General features: G+C 39.5%; 1 protein-coding gene across 5 annotated transcripts in view; it reads right to left on the bottom strand.

The window, feature by feature from the left end:
* samd4a (sterile alpha motif domain containing 4A) overlaps positions 1–15263 on the bottom strand; it is a 174656-nt gene that overhangs the window by 14793 nt on the left and 144600 nt on the right. For all 5 annotated transcript variants that reach the window (XM_048537812.2, XM_048537810.2, XM_048537814.2 and 2 more), the window contains 3 exons: positions 14550–14853; positions 7043–7128; positions 3705–3823 (listed from right to left, as the gene is read on the bottom strand). In XM_048537812.2, the coding sequence (XP_048393769.1) occupies positions 3705–3823; positions 7043–7128; positions 14550–14853 (509 nt within the window). The remainder of the gene's footprint in view (positions 1–3704; positions 3824–7042; positions 7129–14549; positions 14854–15263) is intronic.

The raw sequence follows: 15263 nt of genomic DNA, 5'->3' as shown, positions 1-15263 counted from the left end.
TCTTTAAAAATGGCAGTACAGGTCTGAAATTCTTGCAGCACACTGGAGGTTCAAGTGGCAAATGGTAGTTACGGTACAGTTTTGGATCTGGGTAGTGGTGCGCCACAGTGTTCTGTTCTGGGATTACTTCTGTCTGTTGAATAGGTCAGTGATTTGAAGGAAGAGTAGAGGTAGTAGTGTCCAGCTTTACAGGAATACAAAACAGGAGTCAGAGTATCAATAAAAGCCGAAAAGGGATACTGATTAGCAAGTGGAGAATCCAAATGTGGGCAGATGAAATACAACATCTGTTTGTTTATAGGACAACTTCCTGCATTAAACCATTGGAAATATGTTAAGAAGTTGAGATGTTAGACAAGGTAGAGCAAATTCATTAGCATGCTGTGTCTAGTGGTGAACTAAGAATTTGAAACATCAGGCATGTTGTCAGAACAGCTACAATTTTGCAGTGATTTCACACAAATGTTCCAAATTTAAAAGAATGAGACACTATGGACAAAAGTCGACTAGTCTTTCTAGTGACGGTGTAGAATGACAGATCCAGGCAATTTAAGACAACAATCAAGATAATGATTTTTATATATACAAAAGTTTGAGGGGATGTGATTAATGCAGAGATCAAATCAGAATGGAATACAAAAGTGGTTGATTGCAAGGACACAAGAATGAATAGAGGAACAAGGGTTTGTAAATGACATCATCACTGAATCATAGAATGCAGCAAAGTCAGTGACCATTATGGTTGTTTCATCCTTGCCACTGACTACAAAATCAGTGGTTAGTCTTCACTCCCCTTGCATTTTGTCAATAGGCGAGCAAATTCTTTCAGATAATCTTTCAAAAAACTTTTGAAAGCAGGATTGAATATATCTCTACAATGCATTCGAGCAGTACATTCCAGATTCTAACCACTTGTGTAATTCAAAAAAAAAGATATCCTTCTGTCACCATGGCTTCTTTTGCCAATGTTAAACTGATACCCAATGGTTCTTCGGTCTTCCAATATGGAAATAGTTTCATTTGTGATGCTGCTTGTGTGAAAGAGAGAGAGATTTGGTCAAATGGCATGTTTGCATGTTGTTGTTTCCAAGTAATTGTCATACTCCAAATGAAAATTAAGTTATTTTGTAACTAATAATCAAGATGCAAATGAACTAAAGGTAAAATGTTCAGCTGTAATTAAAATGAAGAAAGCGTACTTATGCTTAGCAAGAAAATACACAAACATGATGAGCATCTATAGCTTTAAGCTAGAAACCTCTAAAGCTGTATCAAATTCTTTTCCAAACATGACATTGAAGAAAACTGTAAGCACATTTATACCAATCATGACCATCGGCCGCCTTGTAAACAATCTGGGGCGGCACAGTGGCCCAGTGGTTAGCACTGCTGCCTCACAGCACCAGGGATCCAGGTTCGATTCCACCCTTGGGCAACTGTCAGTGTGGAGTTGGCACATTCTCCCCGTGTCTGCGTGGGTTTCCTCCCACAGTGCAAAGATGTCGGGGCTTGGTGGATTGGCCATGCTAAATTGCCCGTAGTGTTCGGGGGAGGGGGGGGGTGGGGAGAGGTGGTGTAGTGTAGATTAGGTGAGTTATACGAAGATGGTTCTGGGTGGGATGTGGTGTGGGTTTGTTGGGCCAAAGGGCCTGTTTCCACATTGTAGGTTCGATGAATTTTATAAATACAAGCAATGAAATGCTGTTTATGCTGTAAATTGTGTGTTTTCTTCAATGAGAACTAAACCATCAGGAAACAGTTGGTGTCAATATCATTCACACAATACAACTTCTCCATGATTGCCCAAAAAATATTGCATATTTCTGCCACAAATACATTGACATTCATAAAGTAGCAAGTTCATAAAGCAAGGCTTTGGGATATTGTTGTCCCAGTTTACAAAGTGTAATGAGTTTTTCAGGAAAATCTCATTTGTGCTTAGGTTTTCCTTCAGAATTTGGTGGGTTCACAGAATCTCCAAATTGTTATGGTGCTGGTGGTTACCATTCAGCCCATCGTAACCGCAGTGGTACTAAAAACTAAAAATGTTCAGACAGCCAATTGCCTGATTTTTCTCCATAATCCTGCACGTTATTTAAATTGAAACAATCATCCAATGTGGTCCTGAATGTCTCAATTGAATTTGCATCCACATTTCCAAGCAAGTGGCAAAAGGGTTAGTGAGTAAGGCACTTGTGTCTCAAATTGTTAGTTAAAGATCATCATTCACTACATTTCAATAGACAATAGGTGCCGGAGTAGGCCATTCGGCCCTTCGAGCCACCATTCATTATGATCATGGCTGATCATCCACAATCAGTATTCTGTTCCTGCCTTATCCCCATAACCCTTGATTCCACCAATTTTCAATGATGTTCACAAGTGGAATTACCTTCTTCGGAGATGTCTAAAGTGAAAAAGTGTGTAAAGGTATTCAACCAAACAAAAGACATTCTGCATGTTATTTTTTGATTCCCATGGACTTTTTTTTAAAAAAAGAGTAAATGAGCAATTTGATGCAGACAGTTGACTTTAAATGATCACCCTAAGACAAACTCAATTACAGAATACACTTACAGTAAAATTAATCAATATGATATTTACATCTAGTTCTGCTTCAAACTTTGAGTTTCTCCTTTTTAATCAATCGTATCACAGAAAAATCAAGCTAATAAAGCTAACAAATTCAGGCTTACTCCCTTCTGAAAAGGGAAAAAAAAATCACATTTGTCAGCTTTAGATGTCATCAACATAAATGCAAAAAAAGTCTAGCAAATAATCCAGGACAGTTTGAGAAGAATTTTGAACAAAATTATATGCAAGGGAAGGTTTTTCTCCAATTGAATATAAAATAGATAATTGTGTAAACTTAAATGTTGTTTTGTGCATGATCATGAATTTGCAATACTTTTAGGATGTATTAGTTTTCTTGTTAACACACTGACCTTATTCCACCTGCTTAAACTACTTGAATTATATTATAATATAATATTAATTATATTGATTATATTAAATACTATTCAAATACAGTACACACCACAAAATTGTAATTTTCTACTTTAGATTAACTTATGCATAAATCAATGTGGATCAAAGACCAATTGAAAAGCCGATTACAATGAATAATCATGTTACACCTCATTTAACTTGATAGCAGTAAAGATACCATTCAGGAAGATGGAAAACAGCTCTAACAATAAAGGCACATAATGCAATATGCAAAAATAATGCAATACCTGTAAGTGACATTTGTGCCTTGAGCACAAATGTCACTAACAGGTATTGCATTAAAATCCATCTTAAATGTCACTTCATCCAATTCCTTTGCCCAGAGTAGCAAATACTATTGATTTGAAAACTTGAGGATAAGCAATGACATTGACTGCACAACCAGCAACTTCCAATGTAATACTAGTCATGAAATTAAACTTCTAAAATATATTCACTGGAATTCCGTCCAGAAACAGGTAATACATATCACAGATAACCAAGCAGTATTAGGACATTACTTTATTTAGCTGATACTTTTAAGTTACAGAAATTTACATTTGCATTAAATCAGGAAACCAAAGGAAAATGGAAATTCAAATCGTTTGTGTCCAACCAGTTTCATTACATAAAGGACATATTGGTTAAGAATCATCAATGGATTTAAAATTAATAGATAGAAATCCACAACTGAGAAGATAAAATTTAAAACACACCTTCTCTGCTGTCGATAGCCTGGCATATCCAGGAGGGACTTCCGGGGAAAAGACCTAAAGAGCTTCTGAACCTGTTGCTTCCAGGACAACAATCTCTTTTTCTGTGTCTCCGTAAAAGCCTAAGATAAAAGCAAACAATTTTAATTAAAGTTATAAAATGTCAGGACAAGCTGTGAAAACATTAATTTTAATTTCATAAATTAAGTCAACATAATATTATTCACCATTCAGTCAAAAATAATAGTGCATTTTCAGAATTATAAAATTACACTTTGCACCGTGGTAAAAAAGTTCTTTTCCTTTTTAATTCATGGAGTAAATAAAACATCAGGCTAAAAGATTCAGGATATTCCATGCTTTGGTTCCCACAACAAATAGCAAATTAAGTACAGACACTAGGTAACAGAGTCGCCAGAGGACCAGAGGACCAGAGGACCAGAGGACCAGAGGACCAGAGGACCAGAGGACCAGAGGACCAGAGGACCAGAGGACCAGAGGACCAGAGGACCAGAGGACCAGAGGACCAGAGGACCAGAGGACCAGAGGACCAGAGGACCAGAGGACCAGAGGACCAGAGGACCAGAGGACCGCTCTCTCATTGGAGACAGACGATTGGTGGAGAGTTTAAGTTGAGGGTTTACACCTCAGATGAGCAGTTGATTTGAGAAGGAAGGACCTTTATGATGATTTCTGCCAGTGTGTGTACATAAACCTGTGTGATTAGCGTGACTTGGCATTGCAAACCAGCCAGCCGAGCTAACTGACACCTAATTACAAGCTCATCACAATAAAAGTATACTTTTGTAAAAATGACCTACAAAGAAAGATATCCTATACTTAAAAATAAAGCCTGGAACAGCCCAGGTCATTATGTAATATTTATATATTCATAATGAAAGTTTTTAAATATATATAATATATATATTATATAATAATTAAGTGAATATAGAATTGCATAAGGTACATTATGAATTATCTAAAGGTAAAACATATCTTCACATGAAGAGAATTGTTCCTTTAGTTCAGCACTTGTTTGCTAGATGTACACAGCAAAGCCTCATAAACAGCAATAATAGGAATGACCAATGAAATTTGTTGGCAACATTGGTTGAGGGAGCAATATTGCCAGGACAATGCTCTTCAAAAAGAATGTTTCATCAGATATTTTACATTCACCTAAAAGGGCTCGAAGTATATGATTCTTGCTCAGTTGAACATCTCTAAAAGGCTACAAAGACAACCCCATATGCACTGGTAAGTGCTGCCACTTAGCTGTGGGCACTATACAGGATTCACTGTCAACTAAAATTTGTATAGGGTATCATGTATGTTGCTATCAAGTAATCTTTCATTGCTTGCATCTCAGTTGTATAAAAATATGTTAATAAAATTGATGAACAGTTCAGTTAGATGAAAGTGTCATTTTTCTGACAAAAATTCTAGCATCAGAAATGGGAAAATGTATAATAGATGAACAAAGAAATGGCTGATGAACAAAATTCTAAATTATTCCGTCTTCAAAAGGATGACATGAAAAATGTACCAGGGTTTAGTGAGATGGAGGAACTCAATCAAATCTGTTTCAGCAGAGAAAGTGTTGGAGAAACTGATAGGATGGAATGCTGATAAATCCCCAGGGCTTGATAATCTACATTGCAGAATACTTAAGGAAGTGGCCTTAGGAACAGCAGATGCATTGGTAATAATCTTCGAAAGGTTCTTTAGACACTGGAACAGTTTATACAGAATGGGGAATAGCATATGTAACTGCACAATTTAAAAGTGAGGTACAGAGAAAGAACAGGGAATTATAGACCAGTGACTCAGAGGTCCGGAGGGAGAAAGATGCTAGGATCCACTATCAACGACTTTATAGTACAGCACTTAGAAAAATAGTGGATCAAAGGATGTAGGCAAACGGCATAATTTGGGTACTAGGCTTGTTGATCAGCCACGATCATCCTGAGTGGCAGAGCAGGCTTGAGGGGTTGAATGACCTGCTCGTGCTCCTAATTAACACAAGTGAGAAAAAGAGAATTATGTCTGCAGAGAAAACTGTAAAGCAATAATATCAGTATCCAGAGTGAGGGGGAAATTTTGACATTTGGCCAATTTCATTTTCAGGAATAGCACAGGAAAATCATTTCTCTTCATTTGTTACTATGCACATATAATGGCTGCTCAACAATTGAGAGACTTGCTTATTATTTAATGTTGAGACAGACAGAGTGGCAAAACACAAAACACATCTGCAACAAAATGTAGACAACAGGGGCTACCAGTGGAAGCATTAATGAAAACTTAATTTCCATATCAAAACTATTGAAATAGCTGGCAAAGATTTAATGCATCTGCAAGTTCTTTGAGCTTCCCCATGCCTGGAACCAGTGGGCCTTGGTACTCCCTTCAGTTTTAAGAGATATGAAGGATTTGTACAGGGAAATTAAAAACGCATTAAATAAAGTGCACCTTGCTCAAAGATCACTACAGCTACTACTTGTGATGGATTGTTAACAGCACCAATGTATTTAAGAGGAAGCATTTGAGGGGAAAAAAGAGAACAGGTTAAGAGGGTGAGATGAAGGAAGGTGGGAACTAAGTCACATGGAGAGCAAAAGGTGATACATCTGCTCAATGGATACAAGTCAGGAAAAAAAATTTAAGGTTAAATTCAAGGTTAAAACATATACAGAAATTTTAAATATCAACATTTTAAACAAAGAGCTAAATCCCATGTCAAACAGTTGATGGATCAAATGTAAGCATCATGTTCTATTGTACCGTATGCTGATTGAATATTAATTATATAATATGTTCTCTGCCTAATCACTTGCCACAAACCAAGTGGTATGATAAACACTACAGTTTGTGACAGAATGTTGCATCTTGTTCTGGTCAGACCAATTTGATATGCGGGTGTCCTGTTCTGCCTCAAGACAATAACATATGAATTTGCCACCAATTGTGCTGTGTGCACACGTGAGTAAACATGCATGGTGGTGGTGTGGTGGGTGCAGAGAGAGAAGAGGAGGGGACACTACAGGAAGTTACTTCAAGACTGAAGCCATATGACTCATTGTAAAATCCGAGATTTGAGCAAAAGCTTGAACTCCAGGCTTTGTAGCAATAGGAGAGACAGACAGACAGACAGAAGTGATCATTTAGGAATGAACATGGAAAATTCTTTAGCCATAAACAGACTAATCCATTTTAGAAATAAAATGGAACTAGATTGTACAAATAGGACCAGGGACAGGTTCAAATATGTAAAATTTCAAACACTGACAGATGTTTCAGATTAAATTCAACCAGTATGGAGATGTTCAACTTACACTCACCTCATGACCTATACTTTTGTCAATGAGCTGCAGGTAAGAGCTGATGTTCTCTTCATCGGGTCTGGATACTAGCAGCTGTGTACACACTGCAAAGAAGAATGATCAAGTATTATAAAAATTGTACTATGAGAAATATACATTACTTTCAAGCTTCTCTGATGCCGAAAGCTGAAATCACAAAAAGGCAAATTTGATTATTCTACTATATTGAATTCAGCAATATTTACACAATTATCAGATCAGAAGATTTTAAGGGTACACCACATTCACAGATTATAAACAGAAGGTCTTGAACTTTGATCATGCCAGAGACTGGGTGCAAGGGGATGGAGGTGGTGATAGCAGAGGAGAGTGGCTCACAGAAACTGAGGCAGAGAATGAAATACAGAATCACACACCCAATTTATTTTAAGTATAGAAGAAACCCTCACTTTTTCATGACCAAATTATTATTAAATTACATTATTACAAGTAAAAGAATATTGAAAGGAGAAGGATTTCACAGGTCACTGCACAAAAGATAAAGAGCAAGCATTTAGAATAGATTGAAATGACAAATAAAAGACTTAGGTATCTTTGGAGGAAGCAAGGTAACAAGTCATCCTTCTTCATATGGCTTTGTGAGCAGAAGCTGTTGTCAGAGTTCTAATGTCAAGTTCCCTAACAAGTCCAACACCCTGTTGGAGAGGACTAAATAATGACAGCCTTTACATGATCCATCTTGACAAGTGAATTCTTAAACTCTCTAATACGTAACTAACATTATTAAAGAGGTTCCTTTAGCTCTTTTATGGGTTAGTGGGTTGATAGGGTAAAAAGAAGAAAAAAATAAAAAGTAAGATCCATCACGACAAATGAAATAGATCAAAAGAAAATCGACAAGGTTCTTAACATCAGAAGCACCAAGCACTACACAAAAGCCATTCTATCCACTTTGCCTGCATTAGTATTACACTACTGATATTTTAAGCGCTGACATTTTTTTGTTTAAAAACTACTCCAATCACTTCTCAATTGCATGAGAATACATTCCAGACTGTAATGCATGAAAGTGTCCTTTAACATGCTACTTTATATCTTTATTCATGTTGCGGCCGTTCATTAACGATTCAATAAAACTTTAATCTACCACCAATGTAAAACTTTTGATACTTGGAGTTTTGCTTCCTTTCCTTTATTCTCATCTATAGTGATGAGAGCAACAGGTTGTAAGTTTACTGTAAACAGTAGTGCTATATCCTACAAACTCTGTATTAAGCCAGTGCTATTCTACAATAGGGTGCTCAAAACTGCATCGCTTTTACCCAACCATGGTTTTGGTCACTATATTTGTATTTCTGTATTTGTATTCAATATGCCTAACTGATGACCATTGCTCCTACTTGCAATTCTGCTTTAAAGATGCATGCATTTCCACCCCAATTTCTCAGCTCTTCCCTTTTATATAGATTATACCATAAACAGTAAAAGTTCAATCATTCTTCTATTCCCTTCACCCAATTACGCACTGAGTAGGTCTGTACTGAATACGTTGCTCATTTGCTTAACTCTGATGTGTTCTTATACTCTTCCTCACATTTCATTATACTTCCTAATGAGATGTTGGCAAATGATGGTATGAGAGTTGGTAACCTAGTGGTTATGTTAGTTCTAAACCTGATAACAATACCCATATCCACAAACATTTCAAAATCCAAATAACTTATGCATGTACAAACTGAACTGCCCTGAGGCATATTTATTGCGATGCTTTGACAATAAAAAAAATTATAAAATTAACTATAAGAATTTAAATGAAGTGCTTAGGCTTCAGTCTTTGTATTGCTATACTACTTATCAACACATTTAGTCATTGAGATGAACTCCAATTAAGATGCTCTGATGTAACGTACACTTCGCAATTTATATTAAAACTTTCCTTGGGTAATCCATACCTTCTTTAACACTGATGCTTAAATAGCATATGTTGCATATTAGAATTTCCCTACAGTGTGAAACAGGCCCTTTGGCCCAACAAGTCCACCCTGACCCTCAGAACAACCCACCTAGACCCATCCCCCTATAAGCCATCTAATCTACACATCCCTGAACACCACAGGCAATTTAGCTTGGCCAATCCACCTAACTTACACATCTTTGAGCTGTGGGAGGAAACTACAGCACCCAGAGGAAACCTACGCAAACAGGTGGACAATCTGCAAACTCCATACGGACAGTCACCCGAGTGTGGAATCGAACCCGGGTCTCTGGCTCAATGAGGCAACAGTGCTAGCCACTGAGCCACCCAAAAGTCCATTAAATCAAGGTATCTTTATACTCTGGAGATGGATAAACAACATTGAAGAATCTAACATGCTGTAGAGATACTGCTTAAAACTTATAAAATATGAAATGTTATCAGATCAGCATTTTATGAAGTAACATTAATACAAAAGTAACATATTACAGATGCTACAATTATGTAAAAGTGCCTGAAATGGAGCCTGGATGCATAACCTTCCAAGTCAAAGCCAAGAATGCTACCACTGAACCAGACTGAAAGATATTATGCCTATCCTGAGTCAGGTACATCATTACCAGTAACAGTAATATTTCTCCGATGTTTTTTGAATCAATTAATTTCCTTTATCCTGTATTGGAACAAAGAGCTTTACAGTGCAGTGCAGGACCTTTGGCTCTCGATGTTGCGTTGACCTGTGAAACCAATCTGAAGCCCATCTAACCTACACTATTCCATTATCATCGATATGTTTATCCAATGACCATTTGAATGCCCTTAAAGTTGGCGAGTCGACGACTGTTGCAGGTAGGGCATTCCATGCCCTTACTACACTGAGTTAAAAACCTACCTCTGACATCTGTCTTATATCTATCACCACTCAATTCAAAGCTATGTCCCCTCGTGCTAGCCATCACCATGCAAGGAAAACGGCTCTCAACTATCCACCCTAATTAATCCTCTGATCATCTTGCATGTCTTTATTAAGTCACCTCATAACCTTCTTATCTCTAATGAAAACAGCCTCAAGTCCCTCAGCCTTTCCTCATAAGACCTTCCCTCCCTACCAGGCAACATCCTGGTAAACCTCCTCTGCACCCTTTCCAATGCTTCCACATCCTTCCTATAATGCAGCAACCAGAACTGTACACAATACTCCAACTGCGGGCCGCACCAGAATTTTGTACAACCGCAACGTGACCTCATGGTCCGAAATTCAATCCCTCTACCAATAAATCCTAACACACCGTAAGCCTTCTTAACAACCCTATCAAACTGGGTGGCAACTTTCAGGGATCTGTGCACATGGACACCGAGATATCTCTGCTCTTCCACACTACTAAGAATCTTACCATCAGCCCTGTACTCTGTATTCCTGTTACTCCTTCCAAAGTGCATCACCTCACACTTTTCTGCATTAAACTCCATTTTCCACCTCTCAGCCCAGCTGTGCAGCTCATCTATGTCTCTCTGTAACCTGCAACATCCCTCCACACTATCCACAACTCTACTGACTTTAGTGTCATCCGCAAATTTACTAACCCATCTTTCTATGCCCTCATCCAGGTCATTTATAAAAACAACAAACAGCAGTGGCCCCAAAACAGATCCTTGCGGTACACCACAAGTAACTGAACTCCAGGATGAACATTTCCCATCAATGACCACCCTCTGCCTTCTTACAGCTAGCCAATTTCTGATCCAAACCGCTAAATCACTCTCAATTCCATGCCTCTGTTTTCTGCAATAGCCTACCGTGGGGAACCTTACCAACACTTTACTGAAATCCATACACACCACATCAACCGCTTTACCCTCATCCACCTGTTAGGTCACCTTCTCAGTAAGGTTTGTGAGGTACGACCTACCCTTCACAAAACCGTGTTGACTATCCCCAATCAAATTATTCCTTTCTAGATATAATTATAAATCCTATCTCTTATAATCCTCTCCAACACTTCACCCACAACTGAATAAGGCTCACTGATCTATAATTACCAGGGTTGTCTCTACTCCCCTTCTTGAACAAGGGGACAACATTTGCTCCCGTCTAGTCTTCTGGCACTATTCCTGTAGAAAATGACAACACAAAGATCAAAGCCAAAGGCTCTGCAATCTCCTTCCTAGCTTCCCAGAGAATCCTCGGAAAAATCCCATCCGGCCCAGGGGACTTATCTATTTTCACTTTCCAGAATTGCTAACACCACCTCCTTATGAGCCTCAATCCTATTTAGTCTAATAGCCTGTATCACAATATTCTCCTCGACAATACTGTCTTTTTCCTGTGTGAATATTGACGAAAAATATTAATTTAGCACCTCTCCTAACCCCTTTGGACTCCACGCACAGCTTCCCACTATTGTGCTTGACTGGCCCTAATCTTCCTGTAGTCATTCTTTTATTCCTGACATACCTATAGAAAGCTTTAGGGTTTTCCTTGATCCTATCTGCTAAAGATTTCTCATGTCCTCTGCCGGCTCTTCTTAGCGTTCTATAGATCCTTCTTGGCTCACCTGTAACGCTCAAATGCCCTAACTGAGCCTTTACGCCATGTCTTTACATAAGCCTCCTCCTTCCTCTTGACAAGAGATTCAGCTTCTTTCATAAACCACGGTTCCCTTGCTCGACCACTTCCTCCCTGTCTTACACACTTATCAAGGGCACGCAGTGGCTGTTCCTTGAACAAGCTCCACATTTCAATTGTGCCCAGCCCCTACAGTTTCCTTCCACATCTTGTGCATGCTAAATCTCACCTAATCGCCTCATAATTGCCTTTCCCCCAGCTATAACTCTTGCCCTGTGGAATACACCTATCCTTTTCCATCACTAAAGTAAATGTAACCGAATTGTGGTCACTACCACCAAATCTAACAGCTGGCTTGGTTCATTACACAGTACTAAATCCAATGTGACCTTGCCTCTTGGTTGGCCTATTCACATACTGTCAGGAAACCCTCCTGCACACATTGGACAAAAACTGACCCATCTAAAGTACTCGAACTATCACGTTTCCATTCAATATTTGGAAAGTTAAAGGCCCCCATAACAATTATACTGTTACTTTCGCTCCTATCCAGAATAGTCTTTGCAATCCTTTCCCCTCCATCTCTTTTCGGAAGGCCTATAGAAAACTCCCAACAGGGTGACCTCTCCTTTCCTGTTTCTAACCTCAGCCCATACTACCTCAGTAGACGAGTCCTCGTCAAATGTCCTTTCTGCCACCGTAATACTGTCCTTGACTAACAGTACCACACCTCCTCCTCTTTTACCATCTTCCCTGATCTTACTGAAACATCTCAACCCTGGAACCTGCAACAACCATTCCTGTCCCTGATATATCCATGTCTCCAAAATGGCCACAACATTGAAGTCCTAGGTACCAACCCATGCTGAAAGTTCATCCACCTTATTCCAGATGCTCCTGGCATTGAAGTAGACTAACCTCAAACCACCTTCCTGCCTGCCGGTACACTCCTGGTACCTTGAAACCTTATTCGTGACCTCACTACTCTCAATCTCCTGCACACTAGAGCTACAATTCAGGTTCCCATCGCCCTGCTGAATTAGTTTAAACCCTTCTGAAGTGCATCAGCAAATTTCCCCCCCAGGATATTGATACCCCTCTGGTTCAGGTGTAGACCATCCTGTTTGTAGAGGTCCCACCTACCCCAGAATGAGCCCCAATTATCCAGGTATCTGAATCCCTCCCTCCTGCACCATCCTCGTAGGCACGTGTTCAACTACTCTCTCTCCCTATTCCTCGCCTCACTAGCATGTGGGACAGGTAACAAACCCATACAATTCTGCTTGTTCTAGCTCGAAGCTTCCACCCTAGCTCCTTGAATTTCTGCCTTACATCCCCATCCCTTTTCCTACCTATGTCGTTGGTGCCGATGTGGACCATGACTTGGGGCTTGTACCCCTCCCCCTTAAGGATCCCAAAAACACGATCCGAGAAACATGGACCATGGCACCTGGGAGGCAACACACCAACTGAGAGTCTCTCATTCCCAGAGAATCTTCTAACTGTACCTCTAACCATGGAGTCCCCAGTGACCACTGCTCTCCTCCTCTCCCCACTTCCCTTCTAAGCAATAGGGACAGACTCCTTGCCAGAGACCTGTACCCCATGGCTTACCTCTGATAAGTTGTCCCCCAGCCCACCCCCCCACCAACAGTATCCAAAACGGTATACTTGTTACTCAGGGGAACAGCCACAGGAGATCCCTGCTTTGTCTGCCTGTTCGGTTTCTGTCCCCTGACTGCAACCCGTCTACCTTTTTCCTGTACCTGAGGTGTGAGTACCTTGCTGTAACTCCTCTCAATTACCCCCTCAGCCTCCCGAATGATCTGAAGTTCATCCAGTTCCAGCTCCCTAATGCGGGTTCCGAGGAGCTGGCGTTGGGTGCACTTCCTGCAGATGAAGTCAGTGGGGACACGGAGTGGTGAACCTTACCTCCCACATTCTACAGAGGGATTCTAACATCCATTCCCACTGTTCTGAGCTCCCAAACAGACTATTGAAACAAAAACTAGTAACCTTACTAAATCGGCGCCCAGAACCTTTTCTTTTGGTTCACATTCACTCAGCAAAGTCACATTAGCTTGAGGCTAATTTAGAGACCTATAAGGTGAATTTAAATCTGCCAGGAACTAGCTAAGAATGGCCTGTGTGATGGCTCAATGGCTCTAAGTGTATTTTGTCCTTTTTCTTTTGAAGAGCGGTTTTAAGGCAGAGGCACTGAGTGGTCTAGTGAAAACTCATAAAGTGGGCAGCCTGGGAGGTCTTGGGGTTTGTTTTAAAGTTGCAACAATATAAGCAGCCTGGCTGAGTACGGCCAGCTCTCTCAGACCAGGATTTCTAATTTTTTTTTAAAGTTTAAGTTTTTAGGTTTAGCTTTAAGCATTTGGAGTTCTAAAATAGTAGCAGCTGTCTTTTCCTTTTCTTGATGACAGCTAGAAGCTGGGGTTTCTCTCTGCTGCTGGATTACCTGAGACACCAATCTAATATTCTGAATTTGCCTTTTTGACAAAGGGTGCATTGATGGAATGTTGCTATATCAGAATAGTTAATAAGTAGTGGTTATTCTACCATTCTGTTAAGTTTTCTAATTGAGTTGTTATTCTACGATTTTCATTCTTTTGTTGCATTTCAACTTTTGTGTTTAAATAAACTGTGTTTTGCTTAATATCCAGTAGTTTGACCAAATTGCACCTAGATTTTAAGGTCTAGGCTACCTTCTTCAAATATTTTTAGGGCTCTGACCTGATCCATAACACCAGTTATTTGGAAGAAGATTTATATAGTTAGCAGAGAGCAATCTTTAAGGTTGATGGTCTAGGATAAAAGTGAAACTTTTGAGGTAGTGTTGCTACTGGAATTTGCGAACAAAATTCTCAAGAAGTGCTAGCTCAAATGGCACCAAAATCCTAACGTGTTTTTATTTTGGATTTTAGTCAACCATTAATTTAATGATAAATTAAGACATCTTCAAAAACAAGGCCTACCTTTGCCCATGACTCTTGTAAACTGTCCAGGCAGATCCCCTTCTGGAACAGGAGCACCTCCGGACTCACCCTCACACCCTGCAACATTTTGTTGCTGAATGCCCCCAGCAGCAGAATCCTTCACGTCAGGTAGTCCACTTCCCAAGCTGCTCTCTGAACTCATTAAGGAGGTCTGAGAGTCCAAGTCTTGGTTTTGTTCACCAGAGTTTTGAGTATGAGAGAAATTGTAAGCTTTGATAGGGGTAAGAATCATTTGGTGCAGCTCCTGGAGTGCATTACGCAGATTACTACCTTCAAGGACATCCTGTACAATAGAATCAAAAATATCAATACAGCATTCCAACATTGACAACTTATTGAAATATATAATACACTTGCATTATTTGAGATTATGCACGAAAAATATTCTTAAATGTGCATTTTATTTCACAAATACGTGTATAAAATTAAAAGTTTACATGAAGCGGGGCATGTCCAGCAGCAATTGAGCTCCTCAGAATGTCCCTCACAATTATGGTCACTGATCACTCTAACACACTGAGCATCACCAGAATAATTACTGGTGGCCAAGGATCAAAGACCACCTCACTATAATGGTCAACATGCCTCTTGTCCTCACCACATTGAAGCACAGTGGCAGATGACCAATGATCCTCAGTGTAAGGTCACAGGCTCATCACTGATTCATTGACCCCTCACTGTAGCTCATTCATC

This window comes from Stegostoma tigrinum, chromosome 10 (genome assembly GCF_030684315.1).
Source record: "Stegostoma tigrinum isolate sSteTig4 chromosome 10, sSteTig4.hap1, whole genome shotgun sequence".
NCBI lineage: Eukaryota > Metazoa > Chordata > Chondrichthyes > Orectolobiformes > Stegostomatidae > Stegostoma > Stegostoma tigrinum.
This window is presented reverse-complemented; position numbering and strand designations above follow the sequence as displayed.